The sequence below is a fragment of the Amphiura filiformis genome, chromosome 20 (assembly GCF_039555335.1).
Source record: "Amphiura filiformis chromosome 20, Afil_fr2py, whole genome shotgun sequence".
In the NCBI taxonomy this organism is placed as follows: domain Eukaryota; kingdom Metazoa; phylum Echinodermata; class Ophiuroidea; order Amphilepidida; family Amphiuridae; genus Amphiura; species Amphiura filiformis.
The window spans coordinates 53903940-53921773 of NC_092647.1; the positions used below are offsets into that span (position 1 = coordinate 53903940).

At 37.1% G+C, this 17834-nt stretch overlaps 1 protein-coding gene across 1 annotated transcript in view; it reads right to left on the reverse strand.

The window, feature by feature from the left end:
* Window positions 1-17553, reverse strand: part of LOC140142010 (uncharacterized) — a 52029-nt gene extending 34476 nt beyond the window's left edge. The window contains 16 exon segments of the mRNA XM_072163912.1: window positions 515-679; window positions 1346-1606; window positions 2207-2366; window positions 3638-3882; window positions 4731-4839; window positions 6057-6205; window positions 6326-6496; window positions 7486-7668; window positions 8802-8943; window positions 8945-9069; window positions 10587-10743; window positions 11896-12249; window positions 13442-13587; window positions 14319-14516; window positions 15540-15584; window positions 17507-17553. Of these exon segments, the coding sequence (XP_072020013.1) occupies window positions 515-679; window positions 1346-1606; window positions 2207-2366; window positions 3638-3882; window positions 4731-4839; window positions 6057-6205; window positions 6326-6496; window positions 7486-7668; window positions 8802-8943; window positions 8945-9069; window positions 10587-10743; window positions 11896-12249; window positions 13442-13587; window positions 14319-14516; window positions 15540-15584; window positions 17507-17543 (2647 nt within the window). The 5' untranslated portion in view covers window positions 17544-17553.
* Window positions 17554-17834: the final 281 nt, after the last annotated feature.

A 17834-nucleotide genomic window follows, 5' to 3' on the forward strand; every position in this document is an offset into this window, starting at 1 on the left:
AAAACAACAATTGGTAACATTTTAAAAGATTGTGCCAAATAAAGTCACTATTCGCTGTCGTAGTGGACGTTAGCAACCATTGGTTGCTGGTTCAAACCTGGGCTCATACACCTGTTCCGAATTATGATATGCCATAGGCTTTATGTTGTGATCATTTCGATCAGTGGTTCGTAACAAAGAAACGTGAGCCAGTTGATCTAGCAACGGTCATATTCTAACGTGCACTTCGCCAGCGAATAAGTGATTTCTGTATCAAAATTATTTTTACTTATCTGCTTTATTTGGTTAAAGGCATATAAAGCGATTTCCTCATTCAGAAAATTGTAAAATTCATTCAAATTCAGTCTGTTGCACCTTTAGCACCTACTAGTGGTTAAGCCAAAGTTGTGTATTAAAGATTAAAAAAATGGATAGATTACATGAAAATGTATTAACCCTACTAAAGTAAAGAAATTAGCTACATTAACCCTATCACCCTCCAGCCACATTCCAAAGTTTTCCCACAAGAACTTACATAGTGGAGCTTTACAGGCATATCTCTTTGTTGTAGTACAGCCATCATCTCCCCACGTGTGTCCTCCAGTCATCAGGAAGCCACAAGCATCACCGTTTCGATTTGGTTCTCCTGTATTCCAATTCTGATAATCAATAAGAGTCTGATCTATCCAACGGTAGTTACCTATCACAAAGAGAACATGGTAGTGAATAGGTTACATTAATTATAAGTAGGCCATCAATTTTAAAAACAAGACAAATCATTAATTTGAAAGCAGAGACGTACCGACTGGGGGATGGAGGCAAGTTGCTCCCCTAGCTTGAAATACCAGAACAAAATTGACCAAAAGTTGTATTGTGCAGTTTCCTTTCGCTAGGTTTCAGGTCACAATCACCCTCATTTTGGTCCATTTAACATTCAATTGCACATTTATTTTGCTCATTTGTCCCAGTAAAGTCATCTTAGTAAAAATGTAAATATCTATATCAATGTAGATATTTATATAGCGCTTTATGCCGTAAACAGCCTCAAAGCTTTACATTCATTCCGCCGTCATTAGCATATGTCGGAACCATGTTTGCTGCCTACAAATGGTGCGGGGTTCATTAGAACAAAGCCTGTGACTACCCCTAACAGTTTCCCATTACACCTGGGTGGGGTGAGACAAGCGAGGCAAAGCGCCTTGCCAAAGGGCGTAATATGGTGGTGGGACGTTGAGCAAGCTCTCAGATTTTGAGTCCAAGGCCGTAACCACTGAGCCACCGTGTCCTTGTAGCAGATCAGGGGGACAATTAAGACAATTTGGACATTTTTGGAAAATATTCTCATTAGAAACATGCTAATACATACCATCACTATCTTGCTGCAGACCAATCCATACTGGTGTATTGGCTCCGTATCTTTCATTTACAGTTGTCCTTATAAACTCGCCTTCTGCATCATTGTGAATACTGACTAGCCTTCCACCAAACCGGCTTTGACACAAGTAGTTGGCGGAGTCGAAAGTCTCCACCACAGAGGATTCGTCAAATTTGTAACAGTTGTTGTCAAAACGGTCCCAGTCAGATGGACAGTAGCCTGGCGGGTCGGGGTCCACTGTGGGCCTGATTTCTATAGATGAAAAAGGAAGAAGTAACAAGTTCCAAGACTGTTGAGACTTCATGATAGCATACATTAAAACAAGACAGTAAAACGTTTTTCCGTATCATCAAAAAACAAAAGAAATATTTCAATACATAAAAAAGACAGAACAATGACATAGAGAATAGGTCTAAAACACCAGGAATGCCAGAAGCGGGCATCCCCTTAAACAACTTAATATAAGTGAAATTACAGAAAAAAATCATCAATATAATATTATCATAAGGCTATATGCTCCAAGTCAGAGTTGGTTGGTCCATTTGCATTTTTGTTATATAGCGGTATATTTTGCTACATACAATATTAAAAAACAGGTTGTTTTTTAAATATTTTGTGCGGTACGAATTACAAGCAAGTAAAACATTTTGCGAATTTTATACCAAAAATTATATGAAAATTCAAAATGGGAACAAAATCTGCGCAAGTGTAATTTTCATTCAAAAAAGGTCTACTTTTTGGATGTCCCCCCCAAATAAATCCTGCATATGGGCCTGTCTCTAACATTTACAGTCATCTTTTTCTGGCATTGGGTATAAATATTTTACATACACATCAAAATGCACCACTAACCTTGTGTATATTTACAGAAGTACCCATGTGATTCTGTGCAAGGTACATGCGCCCAGCCTGCCCTAGTGAGTGTAACACATTGTCCATCTACAGGCTCATTAGCTTTCCAGTCAGTATAGGTCAAAGGCCATCCATCTACCCACCCTAGTTGACCCGTCGTCTGCAATAAAAGCATGAATCATTATGAACCAAAATGGCATCATCTCTAATAAATGGCACATTTCAATAACCTACATTAAACTATCATAGCTCATAATTTGACCTCAAGTACCTTGTACCTTGTAGAAATCACTCCCAAAGAGTCTACCAGGGACTATACTGGAAGTTGACGAGAGTGGTCCGGTGGTCTAACGGGGGCTGTGAAATCGGTGGTCTTGATCTTGGATGGAAGTCTTAAAAGTGGTGTAGGTGGGCATGTCGACTGAAGATTGAGGAAGGGCGTTCCAAAGAGAAATTGTTGAGTATGCGTTTTTATACCCCAATAATTGGCTTTTCAGTTAGTGTATGTACCCAGCCAATACATTGGTTCGCCTAAAGTTCGGTAGTGACATAGGTGCATATTTCGCTGGTTGTGATATCAAATCGCATGAGTAAATCTAATCACGCAGAGTGTACACATAGGCGTACAAGGGCGGTTTGTCGGCATGCTTGCAGCGCAATATTGTCGTCACTACCAATCTTGAGGTGAAGCAATATATAGTATACCTGTAGTCTGCAATATAAGCATGATTCATTATGATTATGTAATGGCATCCATTCAACAATCATTGCTCATAATTTGATCTCAAGTTGTTGAGCATTTGTTTTTATACCCCAATCAGTAGCTTTTCAGTCAGAGGTCAAAGGCTATCTGTGACAATTGTCCGAATGCCCCTGTGCGTAATGAGGAAGTGAATCCAACCATGCCAACTCACTTGTGATTCGTTAGTATTTTCATTATTGTATCCAAGGTCGTGCATTTGCGTAGTATTTTGAAATACACTATATGCCATCGCGGTCACCATTATTGGTAGTATAGTATATAGTGACAAAATTACATTTTTCCCCAATATTTTGAAAAAAATTAAGCAAATTTCCAAAACATAAAAAACATCCCCCCCCCCCCCAAAAAAAATCCAGACTAAACAACCCTACTTGATAAGTCTGTCCGCCCAAAAAGGGTTTATATTCATCACCTTAACTCCATGAGAACTACCTGCCTATTGGTCAAAAAGAAGTTTTCATTATCAATTGGACCAATCAGCAACATTGTTAGAATAATTTCACCACGCAAAACAACTGGGGGTTAATTATTTGCAAAACTCCATTCTGGTTGGTGATTAAAGTGAAAATATCATGTAATTGACCAATCAGAGTCAATGTTAGATCAGCAGGTAGTGCTCAGGGGGTTAACACATTAAGGATATTTATACACAAAGAAATCCTACTCACTGAATCTTCTTCCAAACCCAGCCACATGTTATCCACCTGGTTTGCATACATAACTGTGATACCAAAAGCCTGTTCATATCTATCAGGGAATGATGCAATAGTAGCAGAGTCATCTATACACGCTTGTTTAGCTTGAGCGAACGTTACAGATGCATCCACAAACTTATAACAAGATTGGTAGTATGATTGGTAGCCTACTCTTGCACAGCGACTTGCGATTGGTGGGTTGGCAGGAAGGGTAGGATCTGAAAAAACAGACCATTTGTTTTAATGTACATATTTGAGCATCAGCAAAAGTATGTGATATCCACAAACCCCAACATGCACAGATGAAAAACATTCACAGAGGACACGCACTTGCCCCTACAAACATGCCACAGACAAATAAGGTTATGAATTTATAAATGTATATAGTTTTGCTGTGCATGCAGAAAGACACACATACAAATTTCTTGTATCTGGCTATGATCAGACTTAACACTGGCTAAATTGTAAGCAACTTAAAGTGCAATTCTCCATGTTGGATGACATTTTTAGTGCATAAGCACTGAATCGCAAGAGCTATAAAAAGACTGAATTTTATCTTTGACTTGAATTTTATCTGTACATTGGCCCGGTCTGTTATTTCATGAGTTATGCAATGCAATGTTATGTCTCTGCTTCACCCAATAACTATGGTAATAATATCAAACTCAATTAAAGGGTCGGTCACCCACCATTTCACAGTATTTTTTGTGCGGATGGAGGAACTCTTGAGAACTAAAACTTTTCGGTCATTTTGGGAAAAAATGTGTATCTTCATATGATGGATGGCTTTTCATCCCAGCTAGTTACACTTTAAGTACATATCACTAGATTTATAAAGTTTACTTTAAGGACTGTTAAATGTCAAAAAAAATGTCAAAAAAAATCATTTTTTAATAATTTGCCATAAAATTTGTATTGTATCGCGAATTTCAAAAAATCAAAATGATCTGATATCAGAAGGATATTCCTTGTATTCAGAATGTAATTTGGTGTGTCTGATGTGCTCTCAGGTCCCACAAAAATACTATGCAAACATTGCTATCCAAAATAAATTTGATATAGATACCTGGTGGTTGCATACACATGTAGGCATTTTCTTGTTCATTGCAGTATACATCACCCCATTCACCAGGCATGTCTGGATCATTGAACATCTTGGCACAGAAGGCTTGATACTATATAATGAAAAATAATTGAAATTAATAGATCATTATGCATATACTTGTATTGGGGGAAATTTTTGCGGGGGTTTAATTTTTGCAGGCAACCGCAAATTTGAAACCCTGCAAAAATATTTATTACACAAGCTAGTACTTAATGTGAATATACCGTAAAACCTTGGCTACAAGCATATACATATATGCCTCTAAACCGGTTTTTTTTAATGCAAGAGACGAGAGGCAGAAACTCTCCACAAAAACATTATTTGGAGTTTGAACAACTATATTACTGATATAGGCCACTGTACATTGTACAGTGTACAAACACATATTATTATAAGACCAATCTATTGTAATGTGTTTGTGGAGGGTATTTGCCTTTCGTCTCGTTCGTCAAAAAATACCTCGTTTAGAGGCATATACACCTATCCGACTTCGCCATTACTGCGGTGTCCCCGATGTAAAACTGCGGTGTCCCGAGGTCGGGGGTTCTATCCATTATTTATTGTGTGCTATACAGAATTGTACCCGGGAATTGTACACAACAGTGATATTCAATACACAATCATGAGTATTGAATTACGAATTAAATCTCCCGCTCTGGTACATCTGTGTTGCCGTCAATAGAGGGCCAAATACAGTAAACGCTTCTCGGATTGGTGTATATGCTTGTAGACGGAATTCTACAGTATTTGGAAACATAAATAATTAAACACACATACTGTCCACTAAACTGTCCAGAATTGATAAAATCGTGAAAAATGAACCCAGCAAAAATATGCCAATATACAGAACACAACACAAATTATGAAATCTGTTGGAATTTTGCTACACTCTTTGGACAGATTGGTCAAAATAAAATAATGTCATTTGTACATATCATGGGCAACATTGTGTACGATAAGGTGCATTTACAGCACACTTGATTCACCAGGGTTCCCACACATTTTCAAGTTAAAAATCCATAATTTTTCAATAACCTAATTCCAAAATTCCAGACTGGAATATATATACAATAACATACTTAAAATCAGTGTCCAGCAAGCCCTTCTTGAGCTGTAATTGCTTAACCCTGGATTTTTCTGTCTCTATCTATACCAAATTTATCATTTTCAATTTGAACAAATTCAAAACCATTCCACAACTTTTGACCATTCTCTGGAATTCCTATGACCAAAGTCAACATTCTGTGACTTTCCATGATTTTGTATCGAACAAAAATTCCAGCTTACAGGATCACCACTAGGTTGACCAGCAGCCCAGTTGGTATATGAAGGTGCGCTGTCATCTGAGATCCAGGTGAATGATCCAGTTCCGTTGTTTGTGTGAAGACCAATCCATAAATCCACAGGCACAATTTTCAGAAAAGAAGTGATCAAAGCTAAAACAATCAAATAGAAAAACTGACTATTAGGCTAAGAAAAAAAGCTTATTTCTTGTACGGTATGTACGTCCATGTTGTTTTTGGAATGTTTACATGCTTGTAAGTTGATATACTTACTGTTGATTCCATGATATTCTATCTTGGCAAGATGGCCGCCAGGTGCCATTGCACATTCTTTTTCTGCTTCATAGAAAGTCTTTTGAGTACCAGCAGAATAGCCCTGCAAAGTATAGCAGTTCTTATCAAGGAGATACCAGCCTGATGGGCAACCAGGCTCCTCACTGTAAGCTGTAAAAAGATAAACAAATACATTAATACATCTCTTTATTCTTTAACAAGTTCATTTGAAATGTTAGATTCAACTGTTAACATGGTTCTTTTTGTACCATTCCAAGACAAAATTACAGTGTCAGACTGACATTTTTAGAGATGTTTTACCACTTCACCTAGTGGTTTCAGACCGTTACATCTGACCATTTACTTTTTATAGGCGACAATATTCAATACATCTATCTTTTCTAGGACCTATTTGAAGCCATAGTATACAAGGGGTAAAATCCAAGCAAACCCACTTACTATCTTGGCTACTTAACTGTGGAGCTCTATGCAGGATTTTATGCTCTGTTGGTCTACAAAATACAACAAATTTGGCTGATTCCAATTATATCTAAATTAGGACATGTGTAAACATTACATTATAGGCCTATATGTCATGATCCTGTGTGTGTTTGAAAAGTCTGCATTTTCCAAACCAAACACACTTTTGAATCCAACTGACATGCATGACCAGACTTCAGAGTTTTAGACTTTTTGTTAAATTAAATCAGATATACAGTGGATCCATTCTGTTGACCTTCCCTTAATGTGTTTGTGACTGTGAGATTTTAGTTATATTAGACCTGCAAATAGTCATCATATATTTGGTGTCAACTACTAAAAAAGCTAAAGGAGTAGAAACCTATAATTCTTAATTGGTATGGTCCTTTCGCAATGGCAATTACTGCCTGACTCGTTCACACTTTGGTCATGCGATGCTTACAGATTTTTTAGCAAATGAGGTGCCTATATTTCATGACATCACTTACATGTAGGTCATGCGATGCTTACACAGGATTTTCAACAAATGAGGTGCCTATATTTCGATGATATTACTCAATTAGCCAATCAGAACCCCATTTTCATGTTCATGTTGGCCCAAGCTACATAAATATATCGTCTAAAATCAGCAACAAGTGCAAATGTAAGCTGGTGAATAGTATAAAATAAAATGAACTTACTGAGTGGTACTTTGCATACAAATCTCTTGCTTGTTCCACATGTGTCATCATGAAATTCTGTGCTTTCTGGTGGCATAAATCCGCATCCTCTACCACCATCAGGCCAGATGATATTGGGTTCACCCTCACTTATTCTCCAATTTTGATAGTCCATCAGTGTGTTGTCCTTCCAGTCATAGTAACCTGTGTGGGCGGGTATGTAACCGAGATTTAGATAATACACTGTGTCAATTACAAAAGGGTTCATTAACCCCCTGAGCACTACCTGTCGATCTAACATTGCCTCTGATTGGTCAATTACATGATATCCTCATTTTAATCACCAATCAGAATAGAGTTTTGCAAATAATTTACCCCAATTTTTTTGTGTGGTGAAATTATTCTAACAATGTGGCTGATTGGTCCAATTGATAATGAAAAATCCTTTTCGACCAATAGGCAGGTAGTTCTCATGGGGTTAAAACCCTACACGGTAATTGCAATATTAGATGTACCACATACACACCCCTACTTGTAGGATGTGTGCATGATTCGGGGACATCTGTGTGCAGCTATCCAACTTGGACTATATCCATCTGCAACTATGTTATGTTGCTATACATGTGTGGATATATCCCCACTTTGCTAGAAAAAATCATGTGTATGTATCCTCAGTTAGAAAGTATGGAATCAGATGTGTGTATCTCATCTAATTCTGTACTATGCAATAGGGCTCACCTCCTCCATGTCTATGGCCTTTAGCGCCCTCTAGGAGGGTTAAATAGCCCCATTAGTATAGTATCGAAAACTGGGATATCCTCGTTCGCATGCGTATCCCTGGTTTATCGAGATTGAACATAAATGTATCCCGTTTCACATGTCTTACACATGCAAATATGCACATCCCCATAAGCATGTACGCACACATTTCAAACATTTCAGAATTGTAGATTTTCATGACCATATATTTGGAATCAGTATGAAAAAGGCATTAAAATGAGTACAAACAGTCAAACAAGCCTTTTAATATTGAAATATATGGCTATAATTTGGTTCACTTCAAGTTCGGTAGTGATGTCAATACTTTTTCGCGATGGCACCTCAAGCGTCCCGACAAATTGCTCTTGTGCGGATGAGTGTACACTTTGTGTGATTAACTTGACGCGTGCGATTCACTGCTTAGGCCAACGAAATACACACATACGTCACTACCAAACTTGAGGTGAACCAAATTATAGCATGCAGAGCATTAATATTAAAAGATCATAACCAAATTTCAAATACCAAATTCAATCTGGTCATACATAGTATTTAACCATGCAGTCATATATACATACCATCCTCAGCCAATTCTAGACCAATCCAGAATGGATATGGGGAGCCCCAAGCCAATGTAGCCTGAGTCCTTAGGAACAAAGCTTCGTCATCAGAGTGGACACTAGCCAATGTACTAGCTCCGTGATTTGCTTTGGCATTCAGAGTTTGCAGAGTCCCAATCCATTGCTCCAGCATTTTCTGGGAAATAGTAGCAGGTGTCGTTCCAACGGATTGAACCATCTTCAGGACAGTAGCCATATTGAGGAGGAGGAGGTGTTGGTCTGGTCTCTGGACATAAAAAATAGTACAATTAGATTTTGGGAAACCAACAACATATATCATCTGATTATAGGTAGTAATGAATTCTTATCAATCATAAAACATACTGCCCATCCAAGAAATAGGATCTTCCAAACTATGAAATGGTCATTCTCTACTTCTTCTATGTGAAGGACAACTAGGCAAATTTGGATCATTCCACAGCAAAAGTAGGGTCCATACCAGGGGGCAGCAGGTAATAATAATAATAATATAATAATATTTATTTCAATTGCCATAAATTACAAACATGAAAAAACATTAAAAGCAATTTAAATGACAATCCCGGAAAGAAGAAATAGACTAAACAGTCCAAGCACAATGTGTTCTTCTTTCCTGCTTATATTAAAGTACATATAATAATAATAATAATAATAATATAGATACAAGATACGCATAAATTAAAGCAAAAACATTTGCATGAAAAAATTAGTGAAACACACTATGACATAACTTAACAGTAAACAAGCCTATGAAAAACATAATTACATCATAAAATGCTCTTTACACATAGCCTTAAACAAGGTAAGGGAGGGCGCAGAGCGTACAACAGTGGGAAGTTCATTCCACAAACGTGGAAAGGAAACAAAAACAGAGTTGAAAAAGGCATTGGTATGAGAACTACAGTGGAGATACCTAAACTCCTTAACCTTTGAAGGCTTAAACTCCTTAACCTTTGAAGGTGGGTCTTAATTTAGGTTAGTGTATGGTTGTGTGGTGGATATAACTTCAAATCAAATTTTTGCAAGAGAAATAGATTTGGGCACAACACAGGCCACACTTTCAATTTTATATTGTACACAATTTGGGGGTGGGATGGGATTGAAATTTCTTTGGGGGATGGTTTAAGGGGGGTTGAAATTTTCTGTTGGGGCTGACTTAGCAAAACAATTCATTTGAGGGGTTCAACTCCCCCCTAACACCCCCATTGGTCATTGACATCAGTACACTAATCATGTGACCTGATTTATTCTAAAGAAGTGATGTTCCCATGAGTCACAAAAATCACACTGTTGAATTTCTTTGCTGGGTAAGGGACTAGTCACTATTTACGCCATGGGGGAATGGCGGATTTCAATTTTTTTGACGAAAAATGTTGTGTTCCCCTTCGCTTCCATTCAAAAATTCTGCATTCCCTGCTTATTTTTAACATTTAACATTCCCCCTCTTTCCTAGTAAAAAATTTTGTATTCCCTCTCTTGCTCACCAAAAATTTTTACATTCCCCCTCAAATCCTCCATTCCCCTCTCCCTAAGTAAGTTAAAAAAATCCACAAAAGATGTCAAATTTGCTCAAAGGGCTGGTGTACACACATTCATACATATCTAGATGCACGGCAGCTACATAACTGCATGAATGCCTCAAGAAGCTGACATCATTAAATATATTGGCAAGAATAAAAATACTATAAACAGACCCAAGATTCCAAATCATATTTTCCATGCTTCTGTAGCAACAATGACACACATTACACTTATTTACCCTACCTTGTGTTGTTTTACAGAAGTATGCATGTTGTTCTGTACAGTCAATGTCATTCCAACCATTGAGTGTCATGGCAGCACATCCATCATTTGTTGGTTCATTGCGGTACCAATCAGTGTAGGTAACAGGCCAGCCATCAATCCATTTATATTGATTTTGCTGAAAATACAGTATGCAAATTATAGATACTTAATTTGAGATCAGAGGCGGTAATTGTGAATTGATATGATTATTTATGAATGCAGAGTAAAAAACAGTAGAGGCAAAAATACAGAGCAAGAAATAGTGTTATGAGATATTTACTGTGCACACAAGTAAACTAAGGATGTGTAGGATATTTGAGGTAGTATGCTTTATTACAGGGCTAGCTGATGATGATAATAACGCAATCATGCCTATGTTCAGAAATGCCATCGTGTGGACAGTGGCAGTCAAGACCAGTAAAAAAACAAAAATCACAGGTCATATATATTCGTCATCCTAATCTGTTAAAGAATAGGATGACAAATATATATGACCAGCGATTTTTCTTTTGTTTTTTTGCTGGTTTTTCTGCTACAGTTTATTAAGGCACTGTTCACATAATTTCAAAGTTATTAGTAACTACATGTAAAACCAATTTTTTGTGAAATCTCATCATCTGTCACTATAGATTTGACCTGATTGTTCATATCCGTTACCATGGTTACTATGTGATGAACCTGACAACAAGTGAAGCATGGATTTGACAGACTGAAAAAAAATACAAAGCTGTGAATAACAATTCTTGAATAAACTGACCACCATCAGAAGATTTGATGGACCAAATACCGTATTTCCTCGAAAAGTCGCCACCCCCTCAAATAAATGCCCACCACCACTTTTTTCAACCAAGATGTTACAAAAATGCAGATTTTTCCATGCTATCTTGTGTAGTAAGCATACCAAGTTGCACACATGGTCTATATTAGCATCAATATTTGGCGCTGGTCGGAAACCCGGAAGTGAACCAGAAGTCAGTGTTTCTAGTTCATAGTTTGTCATTTTCAGCATGAGTTTTAAGCTTACCTAATGATTTTATCGAGAATTATTGTCCTAATAAACGCCCCCCCCCACCCCCATTTGGAAAATGCAACGCCCCCGGGGCGTTTATTCAAGAAAATACGGTAGGGTGAAACCCCCAACTGCCCTAGTCTACCCTGGAAACACCCATGAGCACCCTGTTTGCTCCAACTTAGACATTGAATAGTATTATGTATTAGATCGGACAAGAGCAAACCAGACAAGACAAAACAAGATATGAAATTAAAATTTATATTTGGAAATACTCACATCATCTCTTGCAAAGCCTATCCAAATATTCTCAATCTTGTTGTAGTGCATCACGGTTTCACCAAAAGCAAGCTCATATCGATCTGGGAAAGAGGCTAATACGGCGCCCTCGGACTCACAGTCAGCTTGGGCATCTGCAAAGCTCTTAATATCTGTCACAAACTTGTAGCACGAGAGGAAGTATGATTGGTAGCCTTCATCAGGACAGCGATTGACGATTGGAGGATTGGGGTCCCACTGAGGATCAGGGGACATTTGACACATGTAGGCATTGAACTCATTGGTGCACATCACTGATAACCATTTACCTGGTCTGTCTGGGTCATTTAACATCTTGATGCATACATCAAGATTCTGTGCAGTAGAAAACATAACAGTTAAAACACATTATAATATCTCCATAAAAATGATAATGTTGATTAATGACAACTGACATGACCTCTCACCTAGTGATTAAACACTTCAAATTAGGTCCGTACGTACAAAACAAGTTAGACTAGTTCTAACTTGTTTTGGGTATACAGACATTTAGGTTCGGTGAACCTACATATACAACGGTAAATTCAATTGATTTAGCTAGCTAGTTAAGTTTTATCTAACAGTTAAGCTAAATACCGCTTTGCAGATCCACTCAATAGATCAGCAAATGAGAGGATTTTTACCAATTCCAATTCAGAACTGATAACCTCAAACTTGACCCGATTCCGAAACTATCGATTTCATATGTTTTTCTCTACTGTTTTTAGACAACTTGTCTCAATTTATTTGGTAAAAATGACCCATCCAAAGGCCTACTAAAAGGAGTAATTGATACACCAAAATGGCTGACAATGTGACCCATGTTTACAGCACATACCAGAATGGTATGGAATGGAATTTATGCCTCCATTCGATAATGGGCTATTCCATTTAAAATCCACACTACCCCTGTGAAAGATTTAGCTAAACTCTGCCACAGAGTGAGTATCAATTTTAAATACAATACACAATTGGGTAACTTTCATTTGAAATACTTACTCCAGTTGTGGAAGATATAGGTAAAACCATAATACAGGGGGAGTATGGTTTTCAAAATGATTAACTCTGACCAATTACATTTGAAAAACATACTCCCCCTGTGGAAGATATTTCCAAAATCTTCCACAGGGGTAGTGTGGATATTAAATGGGACAGCCCAAAATTTGACCTCAAGTTGCTGTGAAGATTTTGTACCCAACCAATTCAAAGGTCATTCTATGAGTGTACAAACATATTGAAGTCAAAGAACTTTGTCCCAGCAGATTAGCATGTTTGATACTCTATAGTCTGTATGCTTTCCACAAGGCAGTAAAGTAAAACCTAATTTTGTGATTTTCTCAAAAACTGTTCATTATTGCAAGAATCTGTACCTTGCATCATGTCTTTTCTGAAAATGTATACATATATACAATGTATATTGTACATTATCATTATGTTTAGAGATAAAACAAAGAACAATATCTGAATGACTGCCTCAGTGAAGGCGTAAGGACTATGTACAATGTTTATCTGTGATGGCGAATCTTACCAGGTCTAAACTTGGTTGTCCTCTGTCAAAATTTTCATAAGTATATCTCATGTCAGTATCAATCCACCTAAGCTCTCCACTACTTTGTGACCATAAGCCTATCCATACATCAACAGGCAAAACCTTCATAAAAGCAGTTACCAAAGCTAAAATAAAAATGAACCATTAAAACAAATACATTAACTTTCATATTCAAGGAAATAAATGCTTTGTTCACTTGCTACATGTATTTAAAAAAGACATTAATTTAAAAATATTATTGATGGGTTTGCTTTTGAACAATTGATAAATAATAAAAATAAAAAAACTAAGGATGTAGGTTTCAAATGCAGCCACCAATTCAGATAACCCCTTTTGAAATTCACAGTCCCTTTGCGGAAAGCTATTTTTTTAATTCAATCATTCTTTATTAATCACATCATAAAAATACATCAAAATTAACAAAAGAATGTACGAACACCCCCAAGACACGCTGTAAACCTGCGTTGGCAGGCCATCAAGCAGGCAGGAGGCCTTAAAAAGGCAACACAAAACACAATACATGTATAATATGTATATATATATATCAGCTCATAATCGGCAGGCCGTATAACATAGCAGATTAATATCAATATATATATTTTATTTTGAGAATTATCTTGTGACATCTCGCCAGAAGTACCACAAATTATTAATTCAAGTCCTTTACATTGTCTACTTTATTTAACACACAAAAAATAGACCAGACAGGTCAACTATATCACTCTTAATGTGGGTCTACTTTTCGCATAGTGGTAAAAGCCTAACAATTCCCGCCAATTACAAGCTGATCAAACTGTAAGGTCATGTCTTCCATAGAGGGTGAATGTATTTCAACTGGAAGAGCCCTAATACTCACAATTAATTCCATCATAAGGTACATTAGCAAGATGGCCATTAGCGCCACCAACATCTATAGCTTCTTGTTGGCAGGCAGCCTCTGCATCTCTGAAATCAAGTTGATCACCATCGCTCCACCCCCTGAGGGCGTAGCACCTGTCATTCAATAAATACCAACTATCTGGACATCCGGGTAACCCTGGTGTTGTGGCAAGTACTGAAATAAAGACAAAATAAAAAACAGGTGTTTTTATATCCCAGCTTTATCACGGCTTTAGAGCCAAAACTGGTTATGTCCAAGTTAAGAGTAATTTCGATTTGGTCCATAATCTTAGCATGATTTGGTCATATGTTCACTGTGCCAGAGTTGTCTAAATATTCTGTATTAAAACGATATCAAGGAAAATTGAAGAAACATTGTTTTTGCTGGTATTTCTGATTTGTTTTTAAAGAATACACTTTTAAACTCACAAAAATCCATTTTGAACACAGGCAGTTCAGGTTCTAACTAGTTCTGCATACATGTATTATGATGATTGCACCTAATTCTCTCCCTTCTATTTTCATTAACAGAATGTTTTAATTAGAGTTATGTTTGCTGATGCATGTTGATAACATGTGAGACTAGGTAAATATCATTATTTTTATCTTGCACTTTAAAGCACTGCCCCCTACTTAAACAAGATTAGTTTTCAATTAAAGTGGACACACTGAGACCTCAGGATTGCAAACCCTAATCCCTATGTAGTCAGTAGACCAGAGAGGGCCAAGTTACAATGGACACCATTAATATTGTTATCATGCATGCTGTACAGAATAGAACAATATTTATTACCTGTATTTAATTTGTTTATGCTGTATAGAATAAAGCAATAATATTATCATTATATGGCTACATTTCACTTTGTTGAATTAAACACTCCCAGGCTACATAGCTGTGGGTTGAATGCTGAAACAATTGATTTTATTTATTTATTCATTTAGGATTTTAATCACTTTGTTGTTCTTTCCATTCTTGCCACCCCTTGAGTTTGGCGTCCTAGTTCACCTAATGGTTGGGTGTTTACATTCTCATTAGGGAAAAAAAATGTATTTTTCATTTAAAAAAATTGATGTGGGCAGGAAACAAGAACCTTACTACATTATATAACCTGAGTCTGAATTGATCCATGAAAATACAGGTTAGTAGTAATAAAGTACCTGTAAAATTAAGTATACTATATACTCATATTGTACTTACTTTCTGGATTCCCTGGTGGAGCAGCATTGCACACTGCCACTGTACCTGTATAAAAATACAATTTTGCAAACCATAAATCATAAGCTAAATAAAAGCTATGCGAGTGTAGTGAGCAGGAAATTAGCATGATTAGCCAATTATTTTTCTGCACCATTTTAGATTGTAATTACTGGTATTGAAACTATTTCGCCACCCCATAATTGTCGCCCAACTTGCCCCCCCCCCCCCTATTTGGCTTGCCAAAATTGTCTTCCCCTTCCGATTTTACCCTTCCCAGGAGTTCATTATTTATAATTATTGCATCTAGTATAATGGAAACAACTGGATTTCATACCAAATTCATGGGGGGGGGGGGGCACAGCATCATATACATTGTAGGCACATCCCAGGGCACATCCCCTAACCCCAAATTAAAGTTAACATTTTGAAAACTCACCCTAAGCTTCTGTAAATTGTTATTATATCATATGTACATACATGTAGCCAAAAATAAAAGAACTCAATATTGATGGAGAAGTCTACACCCATCAAATGTGTGTCAACGGCCCTCAGACTGTAGGAACCCATGGATTCGATTCATGCACAAATTCAAGTCTAGTTTCGAATTGCATCACCAATAGCTTCACACTCTACAGGCTAGAGTCCCAAGCTATCAACATTTTGTAGAAATTGATTAAGCATGACACTATGTAAAGTAATGAAAGTTCAGAAGTAAACACAGCCAATCATGGCAGATGATTGCTTCAAAAGTTTTGCTAAAATTGCAATTCAACTATTAAAATTTTAGATTGTTCAAAATAGGCACCCTTAAGGTCCGTTCATACTACCACCGCATTTGCGATGCGTTGCTTTGCGATACCGATATATCGCTTACTTTTTGCCGCAACTCGTCCCATTTCTAAGTTTAAATGTATTTAACTTCATTGCGATATCGCAATGCAGTCGTTTGCAGTATGATGCAGTGCGGCAACGCACCGCATCGCAACGCATCGCAAATGCGGTGGTAGTATGAACGGACCTTTAGGCTTTGCCCTACTGATACATTCATACTGTTCACTCATGATGACTCATCAAAATAACTTTCCTCCCAAATTAAACATCAACAGAATATTTAACATGCTTTGAAAAAAATGTCAAAGCTGATCTACCAAAAAACGATGGCTTGGATTCATTCCAGTTTCAAATTGTGTGCAAATTGAAAGCTAGAGTCGACTAGTCTGGATCAACTATCATCTAAATCATCATCTAACATCAATGGAAAAAGATCACACTGCTGATCTACCAAAAAATGATAGATTCGGACTATATTAAATGCGTAACTGCTGTGTGCAAATTTGAAGATAAAGTTCTCAAATAGAGTTCTCAAATTAAGGCAATATATACAAAATGTAGAGGCTGTCAGCCTTTCCGCGGGATTCGCCATCTTGTGGGTACTGCCGTTCTGCATGTCATCGTTAGACATTACGCCCTCGGGAAAGTCGCAGCACGTGGACGCACCTCTTCAGTCAAGCGTCAACGCAGTGATCTTAGCACTCCGTACCCACAAGATGACGTCACAATGACTACCTCTATTTCACGAAAACACACCATCACACACACAGTCATGCAAGACATCACACACGGTCATGACGGTCACACCTTCTTCTTCTTCTTTAGTGTCCACTTCATTGCTGAACTTGAGTTGAAGGCTCAGACACATGTTATATACAGATGCTTAGAGCCTAATAATATAATTCAATTATAAAATTACAATAGGGGCCCCTGCCCCAGGGTAAAATGCTGATTTTTTTTAAGCTTACAGTTTACATTTGCTGTAAAAAGTAAAATGCTGGCAAGGTAAGCTTACTAAAAAAACTTAGTTAAGCCAGATATTCCATCGTGCGCGCGCACCACTTACTTGGAGTTATGTACTGCCCGATTTAAGTTTAACTATGTACACAAATATCTCATTTATTTATAAAACGTACGTTGCGGCAAAAGATGAAAATCCCATTCCCGTACCATTGTTTCGTAAAATTTGAGGTAAATAATTTGTTTAAATGAACTAAAGACAGCTCGTCGTCTAAAAATAAAAACGAGGGCGTGGTCTCGAACAAAAACTTTTTTTTTTTTACATTTAATATTATACATTGTACCGGGTAACGAATAATAGCCAAAATATACAAAATGTGTTCTAAAAATGTACGTATGGTAATGCATACAAAAAGAGAATTTAGAAAAGTGGAACTTTTGTTTGTGCATGAAATTTCATTATTGTTAAACTTTTAAAAACAGGAACGCCCAGCTTGGCCAGTT